Here is a 24,435-nt window from a genome sequence, read left to right as displayed (position 1 = left end):
GTTGCCCAAGTTCTCAGTTTCTGTTATTGCCAGATTTTTTACAGTTCCTTCTGTTACTGAGGATTTCTGGGTCACCTCATCATGGGGGGTAGTCCCAGTAGTAGCTGTCTTAAAAAACTTCGCTTCCTGAGAAGCTTTTTGAATTTTCCCTGAAGGAATGTTCAAAACAAGGCTTTCTAGGTGGGAAATTGTTTTCTGTTGCACATCCCTCACTTCTTCTTTTTCTTCTCCTCCTATCAATACATCATCTATGTATTGGTACACAGCTACAGTGTCAGGTTTGGGGTTTTGGATTGGCCATACAGGGGAGTTTTGCAAGTCCTGTATAACTGGTTTGATCTCTACTTTGGCACCAGAGAGAAAAGGGTATTGTTTTACATTTACAGATAATTGCATAGGTAATTTATGGCCAGCAGTGAATTTTATTTCATGTATAATTTGCAAGCAGGCAGCTTTGGGAATGTTTTTTAGGAGTTGGCCTGGGGTGCCAGTTATGGCTAGAGGATCACCTCTTACTATGGGGCTAAGTCCTCCAGCCCAGTAGGCTGCACGCTGTATCAGAGACCACGGAACACGAGAGTTTCCAGTTGTTAAGAAAACGCCAGGCCCCCAGTACCCTCTGGCCTCTTGTTCACTTAATTTAATTTGATCTCCTCCAGTGAGTGAAACTCTAAAAACATACTCGGTCTCAGATTCGTGTGGGAGATGTGAGTATTCTTTCTTTAATTTGGCCAATTCAGTAGCAGTGTATGATATTTCTTTGGAGGTTATATGGGGGTCAAAATCCTTGTTGTTCAGGTATTTATATTCCATTTTAACGAGAGGTCTCATTTTAGAGCAGCAATTTTCCCCACTATTTTGTACATGTACAAGTTCTCTCTGTGGATATATCTGCTTTATGTGATGTTTCCTTTTATTCTGTTTCATTAGGTGTATCTGCATGTTGTGAGGCTTGTGATAGTTGTAGTAAATAGTTGTGATTTCTTTCCTGCTCTAGTTGGTTTTGCAGAGTTTTTACCTGATTTGTTTTCTCCTGTAATAGCTTTTGCAAAGCTTCCACCAGGTTTTGCAAGGAGTCTATCACTGCACTTTCCTCACTTACTCATTTAAAACGAGATTCTACAGCAGCTGAAAGACAAGCACCTAGAACTGAGCAAAGTGTGGTTTTATTTTTCTTGCTCAGTTTGAATTTTGTTTCATGTTGCAAATAATGTATCATATCAATCACATTTTCTAAATTAAACCAATTACTGTGTGCCCAGTCTTCCCCCCCTTGGGAGGGTCTGGCATTATACTTAGCTAGTAAAGCGTAAAATGCAGCTTTATCATTTTCAGACATTTTTATGAAGGGACTAAAACCACTCTCAGGGAGACACACTTAAAGTTACACAAAAAGCACAGCTGAAACTGTGAATCCCTTGTCTTCCCTGGAGCAGGTGAAGAGACACTACTTGGGAGATACTAACTTAATTACAAAAACCACTTGTCTCTTCGCAATCCCAAATAGTCAAGTACAATAATTGTACAACAACTGTAACCTCTGAGTAACAATTATGTGCGAGGGGGAAAAACCACTTCAGGAAGGTAATCACTTGTCACCCAGACTTATCTTGGGGACAACCCCCTGTCATCCCTGGGTGGCTGAGGAGACCAAACGCTTGGGAGGTTCTCTTTAGTTACACAATGGGTATCTCCTCGACTACACCAAGCAGTAAACAACAAAAAACACAAGTCCCATCTTTTGCTCAGCTGAGATCCTTTCAAGAAAATTCTCTGATAACTGGAATGGAGTTGATTATCCACCTGGGTCTGTGTGCAGATTGTGGGAAGAACCAAATACCACCTCCCTTGCTTTCTAACACTGTTCAGTCCTTACGGCACTGACAGACTAGGTGCGGCTGAAATGGCACAGGTCTTCCCCTGGTACAAAGTGCACAGAAACCCCAACTCCCCCAGTATCGGGAATACAATTGCTGACTACGCCAAAAAATGTCACAGTGGGAAGATTTTTGGACTACTGTATGTGCAGCTCGTTACACGGGGGAACAGGTGGAGACAGGACGCTTCAAGGCACATCAGACCATCTTTGTCGTCATGAACACATGCAGGGCAGCCCATACTGACCAGTCCATTGTTCTTTCATCTGTGGGAGCTTGTTGAGGAAACGCCCCGTGACTAGTTGTCATGAGAAACCAGTCCTGGTAGGCATCACCTGCGGAACAGTCACTTGGCGTTCCTCCCATCCCTGGGCAGTGCAGACCTCAGGCGAGGGTCATTGGGCAGAAACAGACAAGAGGCTCAGACGGACTCTCACAGGTCATCTCATGGTCACCTCATGATCAGGATCCTGTTACAGTCATGGTCACGCTGTGGCCATCTCTTGGTCACCATATTTCATGCCCATGGTCATCTCACAGTCATCATCATGTCATGGTCCCTGTCATGGTCATTTCTTGATCACCTCATGGCCATGGTTGTGTCATGGTCGTCTCATGGTCACCTCATGATCCTGGTCACCACATGGCTGTGTGGTGGTCATTTGATGGTCACAGTTCTCTCATGGTCATGGTCAAGGTCATGGTCATCTCATGGTCACCTCATGGTCATCTCCTCATCACCATCATCTCATGGTTTTGGTCATCCCTTTGCCACAATTATATCACAGCCATGGTCATCTTGTGGTCACCTCATGGTCATCTCCTGACCCTCATCATCTCATGCTCATTGCCATCTCACTGTAATGGTCATCTCACAGTCATGGTTGTATCATGGTCATGGTCATCTCCTGATCAGGATCAATCTCATGCTCATGGTCATCTCATGGTCACTCATGGTCAACTCATGGTCATCTCATGGTCATGGTCATGTCATGGTCATGGTCATGTCATGGTCATAATCATCCTCATATCACCTTCAATCAATGGTGCTGGTCATCCTGTGACCGCAATTATTTCATAGGCACGATTTTATTGTGGTCACCTCATTGTCATCTGCTGACTCTCATCATCTCATGCCCATTGCCATCTCACTGTAATGGTCATCTCATGGTCACCTCATGGACATCTCAAGGTAATGACTGTGTCATGGTCATCGCATGGTCATGATCATCTCATGGTTGTGATCACCACATAGCCATGGTGTGTTGTGGTCATCTCATGGTCACCTCTTGGTCAAAATCATCTCACATTCTAGGTCATGTCATGGTCGTCTCAAGGTCAAGGTCATAGTCATCTCATGGTCAGAGTTATCTCTTGGTCAGTTCATGGTCAGAATCGTGTCATGACCTTGATCATTTCATGGTTGTGGCCACAGGCATGATCACCTCATGGCCTAGATCACCACATGGTCATGGTTGCATTGTAGTCATGTCTTGGTCACAAACATGTCATGGTTATGGTCATCTCATGCTCATGGTCATCTCATACTCATGGTCATCTCATGGTCACAATCATGGTTATCTCCCTGTAATGGTTAACTTATGATCGTGTGTGTGTCATGGTCAGGATCATCTCATGGTCATCTCATGGTCTCAATCATCTCATTGACCATGCTCATGGCCATCTCACAGTCATGGTCATCTCATTGCAATGGTAATCTCATGGTCATGGTTGTGCCATGGTCATGGTCATTTTATGATCATCTCATGTTCAATTCATTTCCCACAATCTTATCATGGTCATGTGTCAGCTGTGGTTGGGTCGTGGTCATGGTTATCTCCTGATCACAGATATCTCATGGCCACCACACAGTGATGGGTCATTTCCTGATATTCATCTCATTGTTATGGTCATCTCATGGTCACAATCACATCATGGTCACCTCATGGCCATCTCATGGTCACAATGATCTCATTAGCATGGTCATCTTATTGTCATCTCTTGGTCACAGTCATCCCATGCTCACAGCAATCTCACATTCATGGTCATCTCATTGTAATGGTCATCTCATAGCTATGGCTGTGTCATGGCCACAGTCAGGGTCATTGTAAGCTCATGGTCATCTCATGCTCATGGTCATCTCATGATCATCTTGTGGGCAACTCATGGCTACGATCATATCATGGTCATGTCATGGCTGTGGTTGGGTCATGGTCACAGTCACCTCATGGTCACAGTAATTTCCTGATCACCTGGATCTTGTGGTCGTGGTCATCTCGTGGTCATCTCACAGTTACCTCATGATCATGACCACAAATGGCCATCGTGTGTTGTGATCATCTCATGATCATCTCTTGGTCACAATCATGCTCATACACATGGTCACCTCACAGTCATGGTTATATCATTGTAATTGTCATCCCGTGGTCCTGGTCATCTCATGATCATGGTCGTCTCATGGTCACAGTCATCTCATGGCCATTTCAATGTCATGGTCATTTCCTCACCACCATCATCTCATGGTCATTATCACAGTCACGGACGTAATTCTGTCAAGTTCATATCATGGTCATGGTCATCATAGGGTCACAGTTATCTCAAGGTCATGGTTGGTTCATGGTCATGGTCATCTGATCACAATCATCTCATGCTCATGGTCATGGTCCTCTCACGGTCATGTTCTCATGCTCATGGCTGTGTCATGGTCATCTGATGGTCACAATCCTCTCATGGTCATTATCATCTCTTGGACATGGTCATAGTAATGGACATTAAATGGTCATGCTCATCTCATCTCATGGTCAGCCAATGGCTACAATACTGTCATGGTCATCTCATGGTCATGGTTGTATCATGATGGTCAAGGTCATCTCATGATCATCTTGTGGTCAACTCATGGTCACAATCATATGATGGTCAGGATCATAGCTGAGTCATCGTCATGGCCATGTCATGGTCACAGTCGTGGTCATCTTGTGACCATGCGTAGCAATGAGGAAGAAAGACACACGGACTTGCTTGCTTGGACCAAAGATCATTTATTGTAACCAACTGAACCTTTTTATACTAGAAACTTAACCCAAACTTTACTGAAGCAAACACGCATTGGTTGCCTGTCACTGTGGTGTCACTGTTGACGTGTCCCTTTACCCAATCAGCCCTCTGATGATGTGCTGTCCATGCATCTCCCCAGCCAATCACTGCCTCACACATGAGGTGACCACCAACCCACTCTCCGGCCATCTGACCCACAGCTGAACCCTTCCCAGAGTGCCTTTGGGTGAACAAAATTGAACAGAAGTCAACAGGATTTAGCAAATTTTTAAAAGGTCCTTATTCTGTATAACTTTTCTTATTTCCTACAATTATGGTCATCACCATCATCTCATGGTCATGATCATGCTAGGCTTAGTTCAAATAAAAGACTAGATAACCTTGGCTTAAGGCTGTGGGAAAACCCTTTACAGAGAGAGTGAGTAGAAAAATCACCCCCAGAACCCTCCTGTTCAATATGTTAATCATTGCCAGAATGTTCCCTGTTCTCTTTGTTGTCATTGGTTCTTTCTTGGTGCAAAAATTTTAATATTCCCAACCACCCTTCCCTACTGGATCCCCTCCCTAAACTCCACCCTAACTTGTCCCCTCCTCCAAGTTTATAAATATTCCTGTTTTGCCCCGGCCCTTGCTTTTTTGCCATCTTGCACAGAATTAGCCTCCCTGTGCCACCTTTCTTGGTTCATTCAATGTAAGCTGCTTGGTTTGCAGTTTGTTATTTTTGTATTACTAAACTTTTTAGTTCCAGACCAATCGAGTCAGGTTTTCTTTCTGCACAAGGTTGCCAAGTTCCGTGAAGCCACTGATCCTAATATCTGGGCCAGGATCAGCAGCAGCTTCACTTGGCACCCGAACAGGGACTCCTGAAATACTCTGGGGAGCCGAGAGCAGGACCTGCCCTTCCTGGCACCAAATCAAGGCTCTGGGAGCCGTTGAACACTGTGGAGTCAGGAGGAGACAGCCTCAGTGTTTTCACCTTCAGAGAAGGTAAGAGGAAGGGCGACATCCATCCCGTCTACTCTTTTTCTCTCATCTAATTTGGCAGTTCAATTTCAGTTCATCGATGGGTTCCCAGATGTCTGTAGAGCAGAAGGACATCTAAAGGGATTTTAAATTCAAACTGGCTTATTAGGAAGGAAATTTGAGATAAGGAGCTTCAAAATTTGATCCTATTGGCTTATAAATCCACTCCAGAGGCTACCAAAGACAAGCTGTACCTGATGGACATTTGGGACTCAGTTGGGAGGAAGCTGTATAATTCAGCTGCAAAAATTATTGTCTTTCAAAAAGTAAATGACATGGTCAAATTGGAACAGAAGGAACAAAGCATGAGGTAAAATTTATTTGGAGGACTGAATGAAGCTAAAAATTTGGATGAGCCCAGTACTGCCAATCTTGCTCTCTCCTTCACCCTCTGTCCTGCGACTGAACCTGATAACAGACATGGGCTGAGATGGTTTCTGCCTGTGCCCAAAGCTGGCCCAGGGAGTTATGCAGCTGTGCTGGTGACCCCGCCGTGCTACATCCATTGTCTTTGAACCCTCCACCATGGACCGCCGATGGCAGTGCACAGGTCATTGTGGATCACCCCCACTCTGTCCCTCCAGTGCCCTCATGTGCTCCTGTCTTAGGTTGCAATAAAGGATGTGACCAAAAGTGTGTATTCTATCACCATCTGCTAAAACCATGTGGGGCAGTGTTCCTTATCTCTGTGGGAGATATTCTCTGCTAATGGGTCATCTGTTAAAAAACAGGTGGAGCAGTCATCGTTATTTTTTTCCACAACCCAGCCTTCCCCCAGGGAGATATCATCTGCTAAGGGGCCATTGAGTCCCACTATAAAACTGATAAAATTACATCCTCCTACTGGAAGATGTGCCAGCCAGGGGAAGGAGCCAACCATTTCCTACATAGATAAAATCTGAGATTTGGATCACCAAAGCAGCCTTTTTTCCAATTGATTCCAGAGGAAAACCAGACCTTTCCACATTATCCCTGGGCCTTCAGAGGAAAACTGCACCTTCTACAGGAGCACTGCTCCAGCTAAACCACATCTGCCACTGCAGGAGGATGCAGCCACCATTTAATGGGACTGCTGCCAACACCCTGACTGACAGTGTCAGGTTGTATTCTGACTCGGTCAGTGTTTTGGGATTGCTCTTTGTAACACTGTATTTTTATTTTAATTTTCTAAGTAAAGAACTGCTATTCCTATTTCCCACATGTTTGCCTGAAAACCTCTTAATTTCAAAATCATAATAATTTTGACAGAGGGGATTTACATTCTCCATTTCAAACAGAGGCTCCTGCCTTTCTTAGCAGACACCTGTTGTCCAAACTAGGACAGCTCCTCATCCCCTTTACCCTCCTAACACCTTGCAGTCCCATCCAGTCAAAGCACCCATGGCTGTTACCCCACTATCTGCCCTGCTGCAAATAGCAGCCATTGTGAAATCACAACTAACACCCTCGGACAAAGACCTGGTTTGTCAGGTGTCCCCATCTCCAGCCCCTCCTGCCAGTCCTCACTCTGTCATGGCTCAACCACCACCCTAAGATGTCATCCAATCCCGTCCCTGCCAGGACTGGCACTGATTGCCATTCCCCTGGGAGGAGACCAGAACTACCCTTAAGGTGGTTCCAGTAGGGTCCATCCCCAAAATGTCAATGTCAGATTGCCCTGGCCTGCACTGAGGCCTGGCAAACGGGCCAACCCAAGAGACAAAAAGGTGCTCATTGCCAAGGGCTACTCCTGCAGATCGTCCTCCTCTCCCTTCTCTTCCAAGGAAGACCTCTGCTGGTTGAAGTCAAGGAAGAGAAATTGGGGAGAAATTAAAAGATTGGCCCTGAAGAAGGGAGAATGAGATTCAGCTTCTAGACTTGACATAATGCCAATAAGGTAAAACAGGAGAGGCAACTCACACTGAGAGGTTTGGGCATTTAGTGAAATAAAGGAACTATGAAACGCAGGCAGAGATCATGCCCGGAGCTCTCCACGTTTTACAAGCTGGTTTCAGCAACTTTTGCCGTGCACATCTTTACTCCCCATGACATAAAATACTTAATGGCATTGCTGCTACCCCCTACCAAGATTTTGCTATGGGAGTTGGGGTGGAAGAGACAGTTAAATAAATTGCTTTCTGGAGCATGGGCTGGCATTACACTTGCCCAATTGGCAGGGGAGGGAACTGACCCAGACCAGCAGGCCTGAGATTTGCAAAGACCAGTGTTAAATGACATGATGGAAGTGGCTAAAAAGGCCTTTTTACAAGTACCTGAGGCCAGTAAGCTGCAATTGAACTTTTCTGTTATAAGGCAAGACCCTACAGAGCCTTATATGACTTTTCTGGATAGGGTTAAACTCACTCTTGATAAACAAGTGGCTGAGGTCCAGGTTTGGGAAGCTGAAACAGCTAGCAGTGGTCAATGCTAACCCCAAATGTAAGAAGGGCTTAAAGACTTTGCCCCCTGACCCTGAGCCCACCATCCCCCAGATGGTGGGGGCTTGTAATGAGCTGGATACTCCAGAGCATGTTGCCTCCCTCCAAGGAAAAGTATTAGCTAATGCCTTGATTGAATCTCAAAAGTGTCCTCAAAGACAGCAGAACCAAAAGCCAGGACAATGCTTTAATTGTGGCCAAAATGAACACTGGGAAAGGAATTATTGCAAACCCAAGAAGAGAACTCTCAAAAACTTTGTGACTGGAATAAACCAGGCCAGATACAAAGTCTTGTCATCGAGTCCAGGTACATTGCTGCAGCCATGAGGAAACTCCAAGCAGAGCACAGGACAGTGGCACGTGGAGACACAAGAACCCCCATGGCTGAACACTGGCAAAACAGACATTGGAACCCACCAAACCTCTTTTTGCAACACCTCCTCAGGGACCTGCCTGTCTCAGTACCGTGCAGCTCGACTGGAGCTGTCACCTGTGTGGTCAGTAATGATAACTGATTTTATCCATCATGTTATCTCTACAGGCCAGCTAGAACCAGAAGTGCAGACAAGAAGTTTTCTCATTATTGGACTTGAGCAATGTAACATTGAAGGTTTTTATGTGTTGCCCACTGTTTTAACAGTTACCTCTAATCAAGAAATCAGAGTGTTAGCCAGGTGCCCTAATCCTCCTTGTTTATTTCCAAGGGAATAGCTTTCACTCAGGCTCTCTTGTTGCCTGTGGTTAATGATGACACTGACCACATTGCATGGGCCCAGCAGATTGGCCTGGGAAAAATCAAAATCACCTGTGATGTCATTTACATGGGGAAAACCCTCATCTGTATGGGTCTTTTTGACATGGGAGTAGACATGACCATTATCTCACACAACTCACCAGAGTGGACTCTTGTTTCTTCACTCAACACACTTGTGGGAATTGGGGGGCACAGCAACACAATGGGGAGTTTACATCCTGTTTCCTTTAAAGGACTGTGGAGCCGTGTGGCCACCACCAAGCCATTTATTATTAAAGACAAAGTGCGTGTTTGAGGTAGGGATCTCCTGTACCACTGGGGACTGAGACTCAAGAGAAATTTTTTGCAAGCACCACTGATGAGCATGGTGCTGTAAAACTCACCTGGACCTCAGGCAAACCCATCTGGGATTGATCATTGGCCCCTTCCCATCAAAAAGTTGTCCACACTCGAGTCTCTGGCTTGTGAACAACTGGAAAAAGGGGCATATTGTCCCTACAAATAGTCCCTGGAAAATCCCCATTTTCCTTATCAGAAAGCCACATAGTGAGAAGTGGACGCTGCTTCAAGACTTGAGAAGAGTAAATGGAATCATTGAGGAGATGGACTGTTGCAGACAGGATTGCCCCTCTCTTAACGTGATCCCCAGGGACTGGTTGTTAATGATTATTGATCTGAAGGATTGCTTTTTCAGGATCCCTTTACATCCAGAGTTTGTGTCAAGATTCTCCTTTTCCATTCCTTCCATCCACCAACAGTCACTGCTGAAAAGGCACCATAGGACCGTCCTGCCACAAGGGATGTGGAACTCCCCAGCAATGTGCCAAGGGTACATGACAAGGATCCTTTCACCCAAGAGAAATTCCCCCAAGTAATGATACTGCAATACATGGATGGCCCCCGGCAGCTAAAGCAAGCCCGGATAAAATGTTCCAAATAAAACAGATTTTCCTGGCTGCCTTAGGCAGACATCAGCTACAAAGTGATTAAATGCAAGCAAGGCCTAGGCTTAGGCTATCAGCTCTTTTGTGATTTCATTTTGATTGCAGCACTTCCTTAGCCAGAGAGAAAGAGATTTGGGAATGCTGCACAGGAATTCTGCAGGCAACTTTATTTCTACGAAGGGACCCAGCAGCAAATCCAAGTACACAGAATATCAAAGGGGTTTTATAGGGCTGGGGTGGCTTCAGAAGTGGACCAATAAAATTAGAGATTGAAAAACTATCCAACTACTTTAAAGTTTTAGGTGAGAGTGACCAATTACTTAGAAGGAAAAAAGACCAGTTAGAACACTAAAAGATAACACGGGGGTCTACAGGGGGTGAACATTTCTCTAGCATGAGTCATCCTAAGGAAGGATTTCTTATCTAAGGGGTAAGTTTCCAGGGGGGCCCTGAAGGGGTGTCTGAATCATCCACAATGGATGACATCCTGATTGCCTCAGAAAAGGAGACCACCCTGGAACTTGTCGCCACCTTGGAGGAGATCCATAAGTCGGGTCTACAAGTAGCCAAAGATGAAGTGCAGTGATCCTCCCCTTGCAGGTACCCAGGGTACAGGCTCACTGTCACACCACAGATCAGCCACCTGCAGGAGGAACTCACCACCTTACACCCTCTGCAGAAACTCAATTAACGGGGTTAGGACCCTCCTTGGAATCACAAACCAGGATTTGGCTCCTTTATTTGATTTATTAAGGGGGGACACGGACCTGAACTCTCCCAGAGACTTCACACCAGATGCCAGAACTGGGTTGGATAAAGTGGCTACAGCACTTCACACTCACCAAGCCCACTGATACCACCCAGAGTCACATTTTTGATTTGCTATTTTGGGAGAATGCCCACATTTTTATGGTTCAATTTTTCAATGGAAAAAGGATTTGTCTGTCCTTTTGTTAATTTTAGAATGGATCTTCCTATCTTATCAGATGCCCAAAACAATCACTACTTGTCCTGAAATCCTTTCTCAGCTGATCACAAAATCCAAATCCCGAGTTTTAACCCTTTCCAGAAATTATTTCTCTGTTATGTTTATACTCATTACTTCCCTGTATTTAGAATTCTTAATTCAGCAACCTGAGGTTTTTCAAATTGTTTTAGCAGCTTTTATGGGACAAATCTCAGGTTCATTTTCCAAAGCATAAATCACTACACCTTCCTCTGAATTCTACCCAAATCCCCCTAGAAAGTCACACCCCTCTTAATGCTCTATTTTTACAGATGGCTCCATTGAATTGCATAAATCAGTTATCACCTGGAAAAGCCCTAACAGTGATAACTGGGAATCAGACATTGAACTTGTAGAAGGACCACCACAGATTGTGGAACTTGCAGCAGTTGTCCAAGCTTTCTCTAAGTTTTTAAATCCTTTCAATTTAGTTACAGATTCCTTTTATTATGCAGGCATCGTGGAATGAGCAGAAGGTTCCCTCCTCAAATTTATCATTAATGAAAACGTATAAAATTTGCTCAAAAGTTTAATTTTCTTTTTTAAGAAAACAACCTTATTTTGTCACCCATGTTGGTTCACGTACCAACCTACCTGGAAGTGAATTCAGGGCTGAAGGTAATGCCCATGCTGATCACCTCACCACGCCCATTCAAACCACCCTTCCAAATTTTTGTGAACAAGCCCATTTAAGTCACTCTTTCTTTCACCAAAAAGCCCCATCCCTCCTAAGAACTTTTAATCTAACTAAAGATCAGTCCCACATGATCATCAGCTCCTGTCCTGATTGCCAGCAACAATCCATTCTCTCGGGGGGTGGTGGTGTAAACCCCAGGGGACTCAATAGGTGATGGTGATCAGGAAATGACCATGACCATGAGATGACCATAAGATGATCAGGACAATGAGATGACCACATCAGGGTCACCTTGAGGCCATGGCTGTGCCATGGTCATCTCTTGTTCCAATCATCTCATGGGTCTGTGGTTGTGTCATGGTCATCCCATGGTCATCTCAGGGTTGTGTCACTCATGGCCACTCTCATCTCGTGCCATGGTCATGAGCAGGAACCTCTCTGAGATCCCAAACCCCGATTTTGGGGCACTCAAGGACAGATGGGGACAATGAGGCCTGGCCTGATCCCTCCCCCCATCCCACTGCCCCTCCAGGAGCCTGACACAGCCAAACCCTCCTGGGGACACCTCAGACATGGGACACAGAGCAGGAAATGAATCCTGAGGGCTGGAGCCAAGCGTTACTGGCAAGTCCCCATGTCAGTCCTGGTGTCCCCATCCCAATCCTGGTGTCCTCATCCTGTTCTTGGCATCCCTATTCTCATTCCTGGCTCCCAGAGAGGAACTGACTGACTGACAGTTCCTCCTGGAGGAGGGAACCTGGTGTTATGGGCTGATGTTTGGACTGGCTCCTCTCCTTGCTTCCCCCGTGCAGCTGCCGGTCCCTCCCTCGGATGGTTTTATCTAGGCTGGTGTTTTCCGGCTCTCTCTCTCTTGCTGCGCTTCGGTTGTGGGCTGTGTCTTGCTCTCTGCCGTCTGCTCAGCTGTGACCCCCTCCCCTGGCTTCTTTGGCCGTTTTTTTCCCTTTTCCCCCAGCTGTTTTGTCTGTGCCCCCGTGTTGGCTTGTCTTGGGTTTGCTTTTGCTTGTCTTGGGCTCGCTTTAGCTTGTCTTGGGCTTGCTTTGGGCCTGCTCCCGGCTGCCCCTCCCCCTCTCTCCCTTCTCCCTGCTCCAGGGATTTGCACCGACTCCGGAGGACAAGGATCTGGACTTCGGGGGCCGCTGCTGGAGGTCGGCTTGGGAGGCTCTGCCACTCTCCCCGGCGAGGACCGGCTGGGTTCGTCTCATCTGGGTTTGGGTTGGGGGAGTGTTTCTTTTGTATTTTTGTTAATAAAAGTTTTTTTCCATTTTCACCACAAGAACAATTCTTTCTGAGCTCATTGAAGGAAGGAATTGTAAAAAAGAAAAGGGGGGGGGGGGCCCTTTGGAGCTCTTTTTTCCCCAAATTTGTCCTAAACTTGGACATACTTTTTGGTGGCCCGTACGGGGAACTCACGACCTTCAGATTATCAGCACCAGAAAAAAGTGGAAAAAACTTTTATCTAATACTATGTTGGTTTCAGCTGTCGGCATGGCTAAGTTTCTTAAATCCATAATGTCTTTCGTGGTGGGGACCTGTTTGTATGTCGGCTCGTTAGGTTTCTTTGATGTTTTGATGCCTTTGTGGTCAATGGGTCTGTTTACTCATCCGGAGATAGCTCCGGTGTTGTCTTTGATGCGTAGTTTTTGTATGAAAGGAATATTGACGAAAATGCTCATCGGGCTAGGCTTGGTTGCAATGGCTTACAGGAGATTTATGAGAATGTTGGAATCTGCTTCAGGAATGTATAAATCATGGTTTGTGTTATTTATTAGAGGAGAAGCAGGCAAAGAAGATTTCCTGCCTTTATTTCCTTTCCTCTCCTCTGAATCGGTTACATCTTTATTAGAAAACATTCAGATCTCCCTGATCTCCTTGAGTATTAAGGAAATCATCTTTATGGTAATTAATTTAGTAAGTCTTTGTTGCACCATTTACAGTCTATATAGAATGAAGGCTGAGATTTCTAAAGGGGCTGGGAAGACTCCTGATTTAGGAGTCAAGCTCGGCAGGAGGAATCTTGAGTGGAGTGGCAAATGGAAGAAAATGGGCCAGATTTTAAAGGAATTTTCTGACCCCATAATCTGGGAATTCCCAACTGAAAAGATTCAGGATCCAATCGAGGTTGCAAGCTACTTAAAAGGGAAGTGCCAGGATGGTTCTAAAGAGAAAAGGATTATTACAGTGAGCTGGGCCCTAGCACATGCATATCGCACCCTGCTAGGCACTATAGAGCAGGAGACAGAGGAGAGGGAACAGGGAGATAAATTGTCTCCTATCCCAGTTACGCAGGTTGTTGCCAACACCCTAGGCCAAAACCCAGCAACTAAACTGGAGAATAAGCCCCAACCAATGGCTGTGGCTACCAGTACAAGAAGTGGGAAACGCACCAAGAAGACCGATCGGCCGGTGGAGGATGATGATGATGATGATGCTGGAGAGGGACCCTCGACACCTCCTGATGTAAAATTAGGAGTCAAGACAACTGGTGGGAGAGCAGAGACCAATAATGAGTCTTTTTCCCTGAAGGATCTTCGTGGATTAAGAAAAGATTACACCCGGAGACCTGATGAATCTATTATCAGCTGGCTGGTTCGTCTCTGGGATGCGGCAGGTGAGGCCACAGTTTTGGATGGCTCTGAGGCGAGACATTTGGGGTCTCTGTCTCATGATCCTGTTATCGACCAGGGCGTGATGAGAGGGGCTAACCCTCAAAGTCTCTGGGAACGGGTCCTGGATAGTGTGGCACAAAGATATCTGTGTGCAGATGACTTATATGTTCAGCAGACCCGATGGAAAACCATAGAGCAGGGGGTCCAACGCCTCAGGGAAATGGCAGTAACAGAAATTATTTTTTCGGATGATGTAACAACTAGAAATCCAGACCTGGTACCATGCACACCGGTGATGTGGAGAAAGCTCGTGCGGCTTGGGCCACCTGAATATGCGTCTGCCCTAGCAATAATGAAGAGAGATGAGGTGTATGAGACAGTACTCGATATGGCAAAGAAGCTTCGTGCATATGCGGATGCAGTACATGGCCCGACTCATGCTAGGATTGCAGCTGTGGAAACACGCTTGCAAAACTTAGAAGATAAAATAGAGAAAAATCATCGGAGACTCAGGGAGGAGATTAAGGAGGACCTCCTCCAAATTTCAGCTGTACAGATTAGAAACCCTGATATCCAACGCAGACGTTACCCCAGTTGGGAGAGAGGGTACACTCCCCGAGCTGAGTTGTGGTTCTTCTTGCGAGATTCTGGAGAGAACATGAGAAGATGGGATGGGAAGCCTACTGCTGTTCTGGCACAACGAGTGCGGGATTTGAAGGAAGAAAAAATTTCCAAAAAGAAAGCCGCTCCTGTTTCTCGCAGCCAAAGTGCCGAATGTGATACTGATAATGACATGTCTGACCCTCTTGAGGGAACTTCTAAGATGTATGCCTCAGAAAAGAAGGAGCAACAGGCTTAGAGGGGCCCTGCCTCTAGCCAGGGGGAGGCAAGGGAGAACCGTGTTTTTTGGACCGTGTGGATTCGATGGCCTGGCACTTCGAAACCACGGAAATATAAAGCTTTAGTGGACACAGGTGCACAGTGTACGATACTTCCATCAAGACACGTAGGAGCAGAATCTGTTTCAATTGCTGGTGTGACAGGTGGATCGCAGGACTTCACCCTGGTGGAAGCGGAAGTAAGTTTAACTGGAAAGGATTGGAAGAAACATTTTATTGCGACTGGTCCAGAGGCCCCATGTATTTTGGGCATAGATTACCTTCGGAGTGGATATTTTAAGGACCCAAAGGGACTAAGATGGGCATTTGGAATTGCAACTGTGATGGCAGAGCGCATCCGGCAATTGAACACCTTGCCTGGACTATCTGAGAATCCAATTACAGTAGGACTTCTGCAGGGAGAAGAACAACAAGTACCAATTGCCACTTCAATAGTGCACCGTCGGCAGTACAGAACAACGAGAGATGCCGTGATTCCTATTCATAAGATGATCCGAGAGCTGGAAAGCCAAGGGGTGGTCAGTAAAACCCACTCACCCTTTAACAGCCCCATTTGGCCTGTGCGTAAATCTGATGGGGAATGGAGACTGACTGTGGACTATCGGGCATTGAATGAAGTGACTCCACCGCTGAGTGCTGCCGTGCCAGACATGCTGGAACTCCAGTACGAGCTAGAGTCCAAGGCAGCAAGGTGGTATGCCACCATTGACATTGCAAATGCATTTTTCTCCATTCCTTTGGCAGCAGAATGCAGGCCTCAATTTGCTTTCACCTGGAGGGGCGTGCAGTACACCTGGAACCGACTACCCCAGGGGTGGAAGCACAGTCCTACCATCTGTCATGGACTGATCCAGGCTGCACTGGAAAAGGGTGAAGCTCCGGAACATCTACAATATATTGATGATATCATCGTATGGGGAAACACAGCAGCGGAAGTGTTTGAGAAAGGAGAAAAAATTATTCAAATTCTCCTGGAAGCCGGCTTCGCCATCAAGAAGAGTAAAGTTAAAGGACCTGCTCGAGAGATTCAGTTCCTGGGAGTGAAATGGCAAGATGGACGGCGTCAGATTCCTACTGATGTTATTAACAAGATTACAGCTATGTCCCCACCTACTAATAAAAAGGAGACACAAGCTTTTCTAGGTGCCATCGGTTTTTGGAGAATGCACATTCCTGAGTACAGCCAGATTGTGAGCCCTCTTTACCTTATTACACGCAAGAAGAATGATTTCCACTGGGGCCCTGAACAGCAGCAAGCCTTTGCTCAGATTAAACAGGAGATTGCCCATGCAGTAGCCCTTGGCCCAGTCAGGAGGGGACCAGATGTGAAGAACGTACTTTACTCAGCAGCTGGGAGCCATGGTTTGTCTTGGAGCCTGTGGCAGAAGGTGCCTGGTGAGACCCGAGGCCGACCCCTGGGATTCTGGAGCAGAAGCTACAGAGGGTCCGAAGCCAACTACACTCCCACAGAGAAGGAAATCTTGGCTGCCTATGAAGGAGTTCAAGCTGCCTCAGAGGTGATTGGCACAGAAGCACAACTTCGCCTGGCACCTCGACTGCCAGTGCTGGGGTGGATGTTTAAAGGAAAGGTTCCCTCTACTCACCATGCCACTGACGCCACATGGAGCAAGTGGATTGCCCTCATCACGCAGCGCGCCCGTATTGGTAACCCAAATCGCCCTGGGATTTTAGAGATAATTACAAACTGGCCAGAAGGTGAAGATTTTGGTCTCTCTGATGAAGAGGAGCAGGAGCAAGTGACCCGGGCTGAAGAAGCTCCACCGTACAACCAGCTGCCAGCAGATGAAACACGCTACGCCCTTTTCACCGACGGTTCCTGCCGCATTGTGGGGATGAACCGGAAGTGGAAAGCTGCCGTATGGAGCCCCACACGACAGGTTGCACAAGCTACCGAAGGAGAAGGTGGATCGAGTCAATTTGCGGAACTCAAAGCTGTTCAGCTGGCCTTGGACATTGCTGAGAGAGAGAAATGGCCAAAGCTCTACCTTTACACTGATTCGTGGATGGTAGCCAATGCTCTGTGGGGTTGGCTGGAAAGGTGGAAAAAGGCTGACTGGCAACGTAAAGAAAAACCAATCTGGGCTGCTGATGAGTGGAAAGACATTGCCACTCGGGTGGAGAAGCTCCCCGTGAAAGTCCGTCATGTGGATGCCCATGTTCCCAAGAGTCGGGCTAATGAAGAACACAGGCACAACAAGCAGGTAGATCAGGCTGCACAGATAGAGGTCTCAAAGATAGACTTAGATTGGGAACATAAGGGAGAGTTGTTCCTGGCTCGATGGGCCCATGATGCCTCAGGCCATCAGGGTAGGGATGCCACCTATAAGTGGGCACGAGACCGAGGGGTGGATCTTACCATGGACAGCATTACCCAAGTCATTCATGACTGTGACACTTGCGCTGCCATCAAGCAGGCCAAGCGGGTAAAACCCCTCTGGTATGGTGGACGGTGGTCCAAATACAAGTATGGAGAGGCCTGGCAGATTGATTACATCACACTGCCTCAGACCCGCCAGGGAAAACGTTATGTGCTGACCATGGTGGAAGCTACCACTGGGTGGTTGGAGACTTACCCTGTGTCCCATGCTACTGCCCGCAACACCATCCTGGGCCTGGAAAAGCAGGTCCTTTGGAGGCATGGTACCCCTGAGAGAATTGAGTCAGACAATGGGACGCATTTTAAAAATAAGCTTGTTGACACCTGGGCTAGGGAACATGGTATTGAGTGGGTGTACCATATCCCTTACCATGCACCAGCTGCAGGTAAAGTGGAGAGGTACAATGGATTGTTGAAGACCACATTAAAGGCATTGGGTGGGGGATCTTTAAAAAACTGGGAGCAGCACCTGGCAAAAGCCACTTGGTTAGTCAACACTCGAGGTTCCACCAACCGAGCAGGTCCCGCCCAGTCTGAAGGCCTTAATGTGATAGATGGAGATAAAGTCCCAGTGGCCCATGTTAGAGGGTTGCTAGGAAAGACAGTATGGATTCATCCTGCCTCGAGTACAGGCAAACCCATTCGTGGGATTGCCTTTGCTCAAGGACCAGGATGTACTTGGTGGATAATGCAGAAGGATGGAACAACCTGCTGTGTACCTCAGGGAGATCTGATTATAGGATGAAGTATAGACAAATGTTATTCTTGAGTGTTGCCACCATTGTATACTAGATTCTATGAATAGAAAGAAATGTGTAAGTATTGAAGGTTTAAGCAAGTCAGGAAATTTCCATATCGTGTTTAGTGAGTGTGTATCCCAATCGTGTGTCAATGATCACGATGTGGGATAAGGGGTGGAATGTTATGGGCTGATGTTTGGACTGGCTCCTCTCCTTGCTTCCCCCGTGCAGCTGCCGGTCCCTCCCTCGGATGGTTTTATCTAGGCTGGTGTTTTCCGGCTCTCTCTCTCTTGCTGCGCTTCGGTTGTGGGCTGTGTCTTGCTCTCTGCCGTCTGCTCAGCTGTGACCCCCTCCCCTGGCTTCTTTGGCCGTTTTTTCCCTTTTCCCCCAGCTGTTTTGTCTGTGCCCCCGTGTTGGCTTGTCTTGGGTTTGCTTTTGCTTGTCTTGGGCTCGCTTTAGCTTGTCTTGGGCTTGCTTTGGGCCTGCTCCCGGCTGCCCCTCCCCCTCTCTCCCTTCTCCCTGCTCCAGGGATTTGCACCGACTCCGGAGGACAAGGATCTGGACTTCGGGGGCCGCTGCTGGAGGTCGGCTTGGGAGGCTCTGCCACTCTCCCCGGCGAGGACCGGCTGGGTTCGTCTCATCTGGGTTTGGGTTGGGGGAGTGTTTCTTTTGTATTTTTGTTAATAAAAGTTTTTTCCATTTTCACCACAAGAACAATTCTTTCTGAGCTCATTGAAGGAAGGAATTGTAAAAAAGAAAAGGGGGGGGGGGGCCCTTTGGAGCTCTTTTTTCCCCAAATTTGTCCTAAACTTGGACACCTGGATTTATTGCCCCAAGCAGGATTTATTGCCCAAAGCAGGATAATTTCACACCAGAACTAAAGCATTGGGAATGTTTGTGATTCTTGGCTTTAAAGAAGCCAAAATGGGAAATTGATCCATTAGCAGAAGCTGTGGGTGGGTAAAAGCACGGGGAGGAGCTCTGCTGGAAAGCCTCAGTTTCCTGGGAAGAGGGAAGGAGCTAGATCCAGCTCCATGGATTGCTCAGGCAGTGATTGCTGCTGGGATGAGAGAGGGTCACTGTGTCACCCTGTCCCTGTCCCCATCCCACAGGATGGGCCTGGCTGGAGCCCATGGAGAGCAGGAGCTGCTCCAGATCCAACTGGATCCTGCCCACTCCTGCTCCATCCATCCCACCCAAACCCACTCTGGAATCCCAACCTGATCCTGTCTCATTCATCCCACACCAATCCTGGCCTGTCCACTCTTCCATCATCCATCCATCCATCCATCCATCCATCCATCCATCCATCCATCCATCCATCCATCCATCCATCCATCCATCCATCATCCCAACTGATCCTGCTCCAGAATCCAGCCCCGATCCCACTCCATGATTCCATCTGATCCTGCTCTGGATCCCTCCTCTGATGCAGAATCCCTCCCTGATTCCAATCTGTCCATCCTGTCCCAGTCCCCCTCTGGAATCCCACCCTGACCCCACTCCGTACCTGCGGTCAAGCCGTTGCTCCCACATCATTTCCTGCAGAAAGAGAAGATCCATGAGATTCCAGCACAGATCACACACTGGGATTAACCCCAGGATCCATCCTGGGATCCACATGGAGGGGATCCAGAGCTGGATCCGCCACTGGTACTCACTGGCTGCCATGCTATATTTCTTCCCGTCCTTCCTCCCTGTGGAAAGACAGTGGGATCAGCGTCGGTGGCACAGGATTCCCAGAACAGTGCTGGGTGGATCTGTGCCCCTTCCTGACCCCCATCCTTGTGTTACCGGTTTGGAGCTTCCAGACGACAAATCCAATGAGGACAATGAGGATGATGATGGCAACAATGGACACAGCGACCACCACAGTGAGATTCCCACCAGATGTCGGCTCTGGGAATTGTGGGATGATGAGGAGGAGGAGGGGAATCCCCATCTGGGAATTCCAACTCCCCAGTTCCCACATTCCACATTCCCAGCCTCACCCCAAGCGAAGATCCCGGGCTCTGACATTCCGGGATGCTCCACCCGGCACCGGTACTGCTCCCGCTCCTCCGGCCGCGCCTCGATCCTGGCCCAGGTGTGGAAGGTGCCGTCGCTGTTGGGAACGACCCCGCCCCACTCCGTCTCCTGATCCCGGATTTCATCCCCCTTCATCCAGTTGACCGCGATGGCCTTGGGGTAGAATCCGTACGCGTGGCAGGACAAGATCAGCATCCCGTGTTCCTCTTTTCCTAACACATGGACATCAGGGGGCTCTGGAATGGGATAACAGTGAGAGACATCCATGAAATTCCATGGGAATGGGATGGGGGTGAGATCTGCCCATGGAATTCCATGGGAATGCAATGGGGGTGAGATCAGCTCATGGAATTCCATGGGAATGAGATGGGGGTGAGATCTGCCCATGGAATTCCATGGGAATGGGATGGGGGTGAGATCTGCCCATGGAATTCCATGGGAATGGGATGGGGGTGAGATCTGCCCATGGAATTCCCACTGCAATGGGACAGGGGTGAGATCTGTCCATGGAATTCTCACTGGAAGGGCATAGGAGTAAGATCTGCACATGGAATTCCCACTGCAGTGGGATGGAGTGAGACCTGCCCATGGAATTTCCACTGGAAGGAGATGGGGGTGAGATCTGCCCAGGGAATTCCCACAGGAATGGGGATAAGATCTGCCCATGGAATTCCATAGGAATGGGAGAGAGATAAGGTCTGCCTATGGAATTCCATGAGAATGGGATGGGGGTGAGATATGCCCAGGGAATTCCCACTGCAACAGGATGGGGGTGGGTGAGACCTGCCCATGGAATTCCCACTGGAGTGAAATGGAGGTGAGATCTGCCCATGGAATTCCATGGGAATGGGATGGGGGTGAGATTTTCCCATGGAATTTATTAGGAATGTGATAGAGGTAAGATCTGCCCATGGAATATCATGGGAATGGGACAGGGGTAAGACCTGTCCATGGAATTCCATGGGAATGGGATAGAGATGAGATCTGCCCATGGAATTCCCACTGCAATGGGATGGGGGGGAGATTTGTCCGTGGAATTCCCACAGGAATTACCTTGTTCCCAAGTCCTCCATTCCCAAATCCCACTTTCCCACAGGAATTCTGCTCCCACCTTTGCAGTCCAGCTCCTTCTGCCCATATCCAACGTATTTCGGGATCCACTCCGGGCAGATGTGCCCCAGGTAATTAGTCACCCTCTCAGCCTCGTTCTCATCTTCCCAGCGCCTCCTGGTGACCTCAGCAGCGCTGTCGGCTGCCACGAATCTCCTGGATTCCAGGTCAAAGGAGATGTAATCCCATCCATCGTAGCCAATCCGGTAAGATCCACGGACACTCCCGTCGGACAGGAGGTCACAGCCGTAAATTTGCATCCTCGTGCGGGGATCTGGGGGGATTGTACCCACAGAGACTCATGGAATTGTGTCCCAGCCCCACAGATCCCATCCCATCCCCATGGATCCCACCCCAGCCCCACAGATCCCATCCCAACCCCATGGATCCCATCCCAACCCCATGGATCCCATCCTAACCCATGCAGCACAAGATACCCCATACCAGCCCAATGGATCCCCATCTCAGCCCCTTGGCACTCTGTGAATCCATATCCAAGCCCTATAAATCCCATTCAAGAATTATAGATCCCCACTCCAGCCCCACAGATCCCACCCCAGCCCCACAGATCCCATCCCAACCCCACAGATCCCACCCCAGCCCCATGGATCCCATCCCAACCCATCCATCCACATCCCAGCCCCACAGATCCCCCCACTCACCCCTGCTCTGGTTGTACCGGTCCCGCGCTGTCTCCAGGTTCCTGGCAGCCACGTGCTGGTGCTCCTTGCAGATCTGTGTCTCTCTATCCCAATATTCCGGCTCTGCTCCATCCTTCATCCACTGTGTCAGCAGCTCCATCCGGCCCCGCTCGCTGTCGTAGCGTGAGAAGGGGATCCCATCCAGGTACCCAATGGCCATGAACTGGGGGATCCCCGGGCTGGGCTCTGACACTGCCACATGCAGGTAGCGTAGGGAGTGGAGAACTGTGGGGACACAGAGATTTGGGGGGGTTGAGGGGTCACGGAGCAATGAAAGGGGAACTGGGAGAGCTGGGAAGGGAGTGCATGGGACCCCAGTGTCCAGGAATGGGGGCTAAGGGTACTCTCAGGGTCAAGGAAAGCAGGATACAAGGAATGGGGGTTCCAGGGGACCCCAGTGTCAAGGAAAGGGGGTCCAAGGGTCCCCAGTGCCAAGGAAAGAGGGGTAACAATGTGGGGAGACCCGGGATGGCTGGAATGGGGCGTTTGGGGGTCCTTGATGCAGAGGGAAAGGGAGGCTGGAGGCTGAGAAAAGCAGGAATGGAGGTCCAGAGGGTCTCAGAGTCAAGGAAAATGTGGGTCTGGAGCTGAGGAAGGCGGGATGGATGGGAAAGGGGGTGCAGGGGTGGAATGGTACTGGATAAGGTAGTGCAGGAAGGTGCCTTCCTTTCCAGCGGAACTGGGAATTCAGGGGGCTCCCAGAGCCCAGAATCCCCCCTGGGAGCGTCCACGATACCCCAGGGACCCTCCCAGACCCCCCGCAGGACGAGCAGGGGGTGGAGATCTGGGGGGATGCAGAGATTTGGGGGGGGCAGGAAGCGGAACGGGGAGAGCCGGGAAGGGTCCAAGGTTCAAAGGAGGGACTGGGAGAGGTGGGATGGGGGATCCAGGGGGTCCCTGTGCCCAGGAAAGGGGCTCCAGGGGTCCCCAGTGTTGAGGGAATAGGGGGGCTGGGGCTGGGAGAGGCGAACGGATCCCGAAGGCGCAGCCTGGGAGACGGGAAAGAGATTGAGGGAGTGCGGTGGGGGAGGGGACGGGGGAAAGGAAGAATTCCAGGGAGTTCATCTGGATCCCATTGAATCCCCGCTGAGGCCCCCCTGAGACCCTTGGGACCCTCTGGGACCCCGTTTCGGGAAGCGCCGGAGTGGAAAACGGGGGGGACACGGAAAGTTGGGAGGCTCGGGGGGTCCAAAGGTCAAGGAAAAGGGCGGGACTCGGGTCTGGGAAAAGCGGGATGCCCGAAAAGGGGGTGCAGGGGGGGTCCCAGGCCTGGAAATGGCGATTCGGGGGTGTCCCAGTGCCGGGAATGGGGGTTCAGGGGGGTCCCGGTCCCAGATAAGGGGGTTCAGGGGGTTCTCCGTGTCAGAAAAAGGGGTACAAGGGGGCCCGTACTGGGGAAGGGGACCGAGGGGGGTCACAGGAGGCAAAATGCAGATTTCGGGGGTTCCCCTGCCCGGGAATGGAGGGGTAGGGGGTTCCCGGTGGGCAGAAAGAGAAGTTCAGGGGGGTCTCCGTGCCCATTAATGGGGTCTCAGGAGAGTCTTTCTGGTGAAAAAGGTGATAGAGAGGTAACAGGACCCAAAATGTAGGTTCAGGGGTTTCTCCGTGCCCGAGAATCAAGGGTTAGAGGATTCCCAGTACCCGGAAATGGAAGTTCAGGGGGTCCCAGTTTCGGGGGTCCCCCTCACCTTTCGTCGCGCCCCCCGGGTCCCCCAGGAGCCCCAAGAGCAGCCCCAGCCCCAGCGCTGGAGCCATCGCGCTGCTCCGCTGCGATCCCGCTCCCAGAACTGGCCCCGCCCCCAGAGCCGCCTCCGGCCCCGCCATTGGTGTCGCTGTTTCCGGCTCGCCAATGGAAACTCAAAATGTTAGTGACGTCACGGGTAGCTGGGTAGATCCCGGTCTCTCGGGTTGAGACGCGGAAGCGAAAGTGACCGAGGCAGCGCGGGGGGGAGGGGACGGGTGAATTCCAGAGAATTCCTCTGGATCCCTCTGGATCCCCGCTGCGACCCCCTTAGAGCCCTCTGAGAAACATCTGGGACCGCCCTGAAGAAAGCGCCGGGACTGGAGAACTAGGGGGACACGGAAATTTGGGAGACCTGGGGGTGCAAAGTGAAGGAAAAGGGCGAGTCTGGGGTCTGGGAAGGGCGGGATGGCCGAGAAGGGGGTGCAGGGGGTCCCCATGCCGAATTAAGGGGTGCGGGGGGAGTCCCCATGCCCAGG

At 49.2% G+C, this 24,435-nt stretch overlaps 1 protein-coding gene across 1 annotated transcript; it reads right to left on the bottom strand.

Moving 5' to 3' along the window:
* Positions 1-19,886: 19,886 nt before the first annotated feature.
* LOC306816238 (class I histocompatibility antigen, F10 alpha chain-like) lies at positions 19,887-23,994 on the bottom strand. The gene is given in 6 exon segments (XM_079332711.1): positions 19,887-20,162; positions 20,165-20,275; positions 20,368-20,640; positions 21,516-21,788; positions 22,177-22,440; positions 23,904-23,994. Coding segments are annotated over 6 exon segments (1,182 nt in total). The 5' UTR covers positions 23,971-23,994; the 3' UTR covers positions 19,887-19,968.
* Positions 23,995-24,435: the final 441 nt, after the last annotated feature.

This window comes from Erithacus rubecula (assembly GCF_903797595.1).
Source record: "Erithacus rubecula genome assembly, contig: scaffold_456_arrow_ctg1, whole genome shotgun sequence".
NCBI lineage: Eukaryota > Metazoa > Chordata > Aves > Passeriformes > Muscicapidae > Erithacus > Erithacus rubecula.
The sequence above is the reverse complement of the archived record's forward strand: the minus strand, read 5'-3'. Positions and strand labels throughout refer to the sequence as shown.